The sequence below is a fragment of the Octodon degus genome, unplaced genomic scaffold, assembly GCF_000260255.1.
Source record: "Octodon degus isolate 3935 unplaced genomic scaffold, OctDeg1.0 scaffold00004, whole genome shotgun sequence".
NCBI classification, from domain to species: domain Eukaryota; kingdom Metazoa; phylum Chordata; class Mammalia; order Rodentia; family Octodontidae; genus Octodon; species Octodon degus.
Window position 1 is genome coordinate 10,117,313 of NW_004524580.1, and position 7,600 is coordinate 10,124,912.

Genomic DNA, 7,600 nt, shown 5'->3' on the forward strand with positions numbered 1-7,600 from the left:
ACTGACAACTAAGTCCTGTGCTGCTCCTGTACAACTGGGGACAAAGTCGAATCAACTGTGTGTCTTATACACTCATCCAGCCTACTTATTCTCAATGAAGTTGCAGCATGACCAACCTCTGCCTGGAGGACTTAATATAGCTCTGCTTTTAAAAATGAATGAAGACAAATCTTCCATGATAAAGAATTCTAGGTAATTTTTGTAGATATTTTAAACTCAAGATAATAGAATATAACTTTCCACCATGAGTTGTACATGGTGGCTTTCTTCCAAAGAAGACCCTAGTAAGCAGAGACTAAAAGTACTTTGCAGTGAAGAAAATGCTATCTTAGCTGGGTAGTGAAGATCAGTATCAATAGTAATCAGTTGTGTTGATCTTCTGCACCCTGCTATGTAAGGAATATGGTCCTGTCCTCCTATGTTCTTTCTCTCAGAAACTGTAGCCTTATTCTGTTGATGAAAAAAATACTTGACCAATGCTAGTTGGAGGAATATTCTTTAAGTGTCTGATCAGTGTTCCTCAAAACTGTCAAAAGTTATCACATAGAAGGTAAGTCGATGAAAGTGACACAACCAAAGGGGCTAAATGCAATGTGGTCTCCTGAATGGAATTCTAGATCTGAAAAAATGATATGAGGCAGAAATTCAGGAAACCTGGATAGTGTGTGGATTTTAAGTTAATAATGATAAATCAGGCTGGAGATTTGGCTCAATGGCCAAGCACTTGACTAGCAAGCATGCAGTCCTGGATTCGATCCCAGCACTACAGAATTATCATTTTAAAACCAACAGTGGCCCACTAACTGACAAAAATATTGTATTTCAAAATGGAAGCATGGGTACTGAATGCATAGAAATTAAACTATCTTCAGAATTTCTTTAAATCTAAGACTGAACCAAACCAAGTTTATATTTAAAAAATAGTATGAGGAAAACCTGATTTTTATTGAATCTTTGCTCTGTGACACATATTGTCTTAGAAGATTACTTTATACTATCTCATTGGATAATTTATAAGATAAGTGATATTCTCGTGTTTTAGGTGAGAATCCAGACATAAATGTATGTTATTCCTACAACTAGGAAATCAGGAAACAAGCGTTCCAGTCTAGGCACCTAACTCTACAGCTCATGCTTCTTTTTGTCATACTTGTGTAACTTGTTGACACACTGTGCGCAAGAAGAATAGGTGTTTGGCACTTTTCCAAAACTATCAGTCAACAGGCGAGCAAGTCTAATGAGAAAGATAAAGAAAAAGTCATGCTTGCCAACAGACAAATGTACTTTTAAAGTAGAATGAGTAATTGAAGTTTGAAATAGAGACAAATAAGATTCAAGAAATGAGTCTTAATGGAGAGTTGAAGAAAAACATTATATTCAGAGGTGTGACTCTTGCAATTCTGACAGACAGGATAAATTTTGTCAAGTGGATGAAATGTGGATGATAAATACCATTTTTTATAACACATAGGCTATATTATAGTCAAAACAACTGTCAACAAATTATAAGAAAGGGAGTATATATAGACTGAATGCCTGAAAGGCAATTGTTCATTTACCATTTCCATTCCAGCTTTCTGTAGGATCGGATATCTGCATGACCTCAACCCACAGCCCGTTAACCCATGGCCTTAACCCACAGCCCTGTTAGGGATCTGCTGTACAACTCATACTGGCTCCATTTTTAGAATCTTAAAGATTGGTGTTAAAATTAAATGAGATTTTATCTTCATTTCAAGTTTGGCTTATAATGTGAAGAAGTTTTTGGGTTCTTTGTTTTGTCTTGTTTTTTGGTGTTTACAAAGTTGATTAAAACATAAAATCATATCATAAGCATTGAATTTCTCTCCCCGAAACACACATATACTTTATTTGCCAAGTTTTTCCTATAAAAATAATCCATTCTGTTTTGTTTTGTTTTGTTTTGTTCTGCTTTTTGCCCAAAGACTTGCATCTGAGTATCTATCTAGCTTGAGTTTTTTTCTTTCCTGCATCCTCGTTGTTTTTAAGAGATCCTTTCTTACCTTTTCACTAGCTGCACCAGCATCTTCAAGATCTGAAACTCTGTCTGCATTGTCACTTAAACGGTTTTGCAAGCTTATGATTGAGGTTTCATTTCCTCTATATCTCTTTGACTCTGCTTCATGCGATCTATTTCTTTCCTGAATTGCTCATTCAAAGAATCTGTCATTTTTCTAATCTCCTCTTTTTTTTTTATCAATGTCTTCTTTAGAAGCAGTTATAAATTCTTTTACTGCAGTGTTTTTTTCAGATTGGGTTTCCTGCTTATGTTTCTGTAGTTGCTTCTTTACTTCAGATGCTATGAGTTCTGAGAATTCTTTTTTTATTTCAGAAAAGAGTTGTGCTCTGATTTCCTCTATATCTTTCTGCTGTTGCTTATTTACTATCGACGCTATTAATTCATGCATTTGAGCCGAGCTAGTGTCCTCTGTACTTCTTCTGGGTGGGTACTGGGTTTCCTCCATATGTTTCTGCATTTGATTCTTTACTGCAGATGTTATTAATTCAGGGATTTCTTTTTTTATTTCCAATCTGAGTTCCTCTATACCTTTCTGCAGCTGTTTCTTTATTTCAGAAGCCATTGATTCATTACTTTCAACTGTGTGATTCCCAATTTGTTCTGTGTTAGTGTCCTCTGCACTTTTTACAGGTGGTGTTGGGTTCTGAGGTTGCATTTTGTTCCTTCTCGTCATTTTGTGTAGCACTGTCTTCTGACCTTTGTTGTAGATCTTCATTGTAGTTATAACCTTAGTACATACTGAAGTTCAGGTGCAGATCTACAAAGTCTGTATTTATCCATCTGTGCCTGGCTTGGGTCTGGCTGCTGTGCTCAGCTCCTTCCTGCTGCTGCCCTTGAGGGTGAACCTGTTGTGCCCCTGTGGAAAGATGTTCTGCTCCTGGACTAGCTGAGTGGTTCTATCCTCTACCCTCTCTATAGGGATTGTAGCTGCAGGGTTACACCCCAGGCCTGTATGCCAGACCAGAGCTGAGCCTGTAGGGGACAAAGTGGAGTAGAGGTAGAGGCAGTTCTCCCACACACTCACTGGGTCTGGGCTAGGACTGGGTCTGGGTGTTCCTGGAAAGTGGCAGAAATTCCTACTTGTCAGGGCGGGGTGAGGGAGGTGCTGCGGAGTGGTGGAGGGCGTCCCAAAGGGGTGGAAGAGGGTCTGACCCTCGCTGCACCTGGGCTGGGACCCAGAGTTGGTCCCGCTGGCACAGGGTAGCGGGAAGCTCTCCCACACACTCACCGGACCTGGGCTAGGACTGGGTCTGGGGGTTCCCGAAATGCAGCAGAAATTCCTACTCGGTGGGCCGGGTGGGGAAGGTGCTGCAGAGTGGTGGGGGGGGGCGTCCCAAGGGGGTGGAAGACAGTCTGATCCATGCTGCGCCTGGGCTGGGACCCAGAGTTGTCCCACCTGCGCAGGGTAGCGGGAAGCTCTCCCACACACTCACCGGACCTGGGCTAGGACTGGGTCTTGAGTTTTTTTCATTATGCATACCTATAATGCATAATCTGTCATGTCCAGCTTTGGGTCATTTATAGTAAAGAATAGTCTACTTTCACATGGAAGAATGAAAGTCGTGGTCTCACCTTTTCTCTCCTCATCACTCAGTAGTAACAAATAGAATGTGACAGAAGAACACAAACTCCTTCAATAAATCCAAGTGACATTTTAAATTTCGAACTTCGTATAATGTAAAGTCTGTACAGGGAATATGAAAGAAGAGTACAGAAAGAGGCCAGGAGGAAATCCCCAAGTTCAGTCTTGGACAAAGCTGATGGAAACAGTTCTCCAAGGGGACATCTGTGGAGTAGAATCCTGAGTTCCTTTGAATGTCTGTAAGATACAGTTTAGATGCTGTTTCATATTTTAGTTTTATTCAAACAATGCTTTATTCAACTCTTGTTTGTTCCACTAGCATAGTAATAAGTTAAGGATAAATATTTCATTACTAAGTATTGAAATTTAACAATATTATGAAGATATTAATGATTTTATTCATGATACAGTGCTGTATAGTGTAGAACTGTGTTCTGTGTTCCTACAGAAAACTTAACTACAAGAACTTAGCTCTGTTGACTTGCTCCCTGAATATCCTAAGAGAGCTGTTTAAACACTTAAGGTTCTAGATTGGTATTGCATTTGTTTTACTTTAGGGTATGTCTGATAAAGAAAAAATGTTAACTATTTTTGGCTGTTGATAAATTTATTGTTATTGTTTTTATTTTGAAGCTGCCAGAAACAACCATAATGGACTACTATGAGAAGTATAAGCCTAGAATGAAAGAGCTGGAAGCTTTTAATATGGTAAATCTTAGACTTAAACATATTAAATTGGATATGTTGCTAGAATACCATTCTATTAAATTTTATTGGGAGTGAACCAATCCATGTTGGTTTTCTCTTTCTATAGAAGAACTGTTTTGGAACATTTCCTATTTCAGAACTAAATTAGGTGTCAGTAATGTAATAAAGAGAACACATGGTAGATTCCTCTTAAAATGTATTATAAATGCACGGAAAGAAGTTTTAGACCTTTGAACACATATTGGTCTCAGTGCAGTTGCTTCACAAGCATTCCTCTTAATGGGTTTCATTCCTGTTACCCTTTTAAAAGCTTTCTATCGCATATGATTGCTTATTGGATTCTACCTCAAAGTCACTAAAAGGACATTCTTTTCTTATTATTGAAGGAAAACTTTTGATCTCTGCAATATACATTTGCTGAAGATGTGCAGTGGGTAGACTTTTTATATGGGGACTGCTGTAGCATTTTCTTAGGCCATAAGTATTAAGGAAATAAGCTGTTTTTTAAGGACCACTATCTTGTCTTATTCTTTTAGTTAAAAGTTGTTTTGGCTCCTTGTGTAGAGACATTGATTCTTCTGGATCGACTTTGCTACCTGAAAGAACAGGTAAATTGTGTGATTTTTGTTAAATGAATAATAAGTATTTATATTAAGTATAGTAATGTTAGGGTAATCATATCTAGTATAAATTACTTCACATAAAACTAGTCAAAATAATTTTTCTTATATTTTTATATTCTAAATATTCATTGCATCTCATTGTTAATAAAACATACATCTTTAGGAAAACTATAATAAAATGCTTTTTTTTTTTTTTTTTGGTGGAACCGGGGATTGAACTCAGGTCCTTGCGCTTGCCAGGGAAGCACTTATTCCACTGAGCCATCTCCCCAGCCCCCAATAAAATGCATTTTTAATTGTAATTATTACACATAGGAGTGAACACAAGCCACCATATATGACACAGTAGAGCCAAAATTAAGAAGGGCTGGATATTAAGGACATTGTACACCCAAAATTAACAAAGGCTGGATGCAAAAGGCAGTATGAATAAAAATGAATAAAAGGCATTGTATGCACATCTCATTTTGTAAAACTTTACCTTTTAATACACTTTTGGAGTTTTCACCATCATTTGCAATATAGAAACATCTTTCTAATCAATGAAAATTATTTCTACTGTTTTACAATCTTATTTGTTTTATTTATGTTAAATAACAGTACTGTCTTTATCTTTAGGGAATGTATATTTTTTCATATTTTACTGTGCTTTGGTGAAAATAAATCATTGAGAGCTACTTAAACCCATTTGAAGACTCAGTCTAATTTTTCCACTGTATACTCTTTTTTTAAACAATTTTACCATATAGGAAAACATTTACTTTTTACTTATCAACAGACTTCTTGGGACAAATGGATTTTAATAAATATGAGTTTGTTCTAAATGTATTATTATGGAGAAAGGCAAATCTTAAAAGTATGTAAATAATGGTATAGGTTCCTAACTGTCCAAGTCGCCAGAAAGATTTGACTCCCAGTTGCTAGTGACAGAATTGGTAGTACTGGAGACTCATTTTGTTTCTCAAAAAAAAATTGTGTTGTTCTAAGCACAATAGTTAGGCAAGACAGTATGCACAAATATTTATAGATCCTTGTGATAAAATAGCATAGAACTACTGTTTTTAATATTTGCATACCTACCTTTACCTATTTTAGAATCTAAAATACATAAAAATATAAAAAATTAGAAGTAACTATAATGCCACCTGTCAGCACTGTTAAGTCTCTCATATGTTTCCTCATGATGCTGTCATGTATACAAATTTTGCTTATGTGTGTGTATGCAGTTTATTCTTTAAGACTGGAATAAAACTATAAATGCAGTTCTGTAAGTGATATAGGTTATATATGCTTTTCCCATCTTATTACTTTACTGCACAAAATGAATGTTTCATCATAAGATTAATACCCATTGGATACTGGCCATGTCCAGATTTTCATAATCATTGCAAAGAACACCCTGTAATTCAAACTCTGTGTTCATGTTTGCTTTCTCAGCACAGTGTCCTGAAGGTAAAATTGTAAATGCTAATTTTATTCAAGAAAGAATAAATTCTTTTATATAGTGTGTTTCTAAGTAGTTTTTCTATGATGGCATATAATCTGACTCATCTTTCCTTTTTTCTTCAACCAATGGTTGCATTTCTGAATTATCCATTTTCAGGACGATGTTGTATGGTCTGCACTTGTGAAGTTGTTTGATCCTGTGAAATCTCCCAGGTGTTATGCTGTTATTGCCCTGAAGAAGCAGCAATGATTTCAATTAAAACAGATTAATAGTTACATCTGTTTATGGGACTTGTTACTAAAATACTTTTCTAAACATTTTTGTCCTTTTATGTATTTTGATAATTGCTATATATTTTAAGTAAACAATAAAATAAAGCTCAACAACAAAAGGTCATAATTTATTTTTTCTATTGACAAAGTATACCTTAATAAAATGGGAGCTTATAACTGGGCATGGTGGTGCACACCTGTAATCCTAGCACTTGGAAAGTTGAAGCAGGGGGACAGCCATGAATTCAAGACCAACCTGAACTGTATAGCGAAACTCTGCCACAAAACAATAATAATAATAATAATAATCGGAATTTGTGAAAATGTAAATGAGTTGACCTGCTGTCTCCGTTATTCTCCCCTTGCTGGGACAAAATACCTGACACCCAAAATTAAGGAAGGAAAGGTTTATTTAGCTCACAGTTAGTGGAGATTTCTGTCCATACTCAGCTGGTTCCAAGGTGAGGTGGCACATGACAGAGGGCAGCAGTTCATGGTGGAAAATGGCAAGACAGCAAGAGCAAATGGGAGGCTTAGAGGCAACAATGGCTCCAGAGAGCAAGTCTGTCTCTCTTATGTTGCATTCAAACTATCTGCCCCAGACCGGGTGTAGCGCTCACACAAATAATCCCAGCAGCACTTACATCCATAATCCCAGCAGCACTCACACCCTTAATCCCAGCACTGGATCATGAATTAAAGTCTAGAAGTCTGCCCCATGACTACATGAGGCTTTGAGGGGACAACTAGACACAAACCATAATATCTACATTCCTGAGTGTCTTAGTAAGATACTATGATCTGAATCTTTATTCTTGTCCAATATTTGTGACCCTTAAATCTTTCTACATGTACTACCTTTACTTCTGTGTAAAAAAAAAAAAAAAAAAAAAAAAAAAAATACAAGTTTAGATGCAGTCAAATGCT

General features: G+C 36.5%; 1 protein-coding gene across 4 annotated transcripts in view; it reads left to right on the plus strand.

Annotated features, from left to right (window-relative positions):
* The window catches only part of Mettl25 (methyltransferase like 25), an 81,965-nt gene extending 75,200 nt beyond the window's left edge, over window positions 1–6,765 (plus strand). For 2 of the 4 annotated variants that reach the window (XM_004623763.3, XM_023716246.1), the window contains 3 exons: window positions 4,257–4,331; window positions 4,868–4,939; window positions 6,558–6,765. In XM_004623763.3, the coding sequence (XP_004623820.1) occupies window positions 4,257–4,331; window positions 4,868–4,939; window positions 6,558–6,650 (240 nt within the window). In that variant the 3' untranslated portion in view covers window positions 6,651–6,765. Of the gene's footprint in view, window positions 1–4,256; window positions 4,332–4,867; window positions 4,940–6,557 lie in introns of those variants that run through there. The other 2 variants (XM_023716239.1, XR_002821307.1) reach the window with 2 other exon arrangements.
* The last annotated feature ends 835 nt before the right edge of the window (window positions 6,766–7,600 follow it).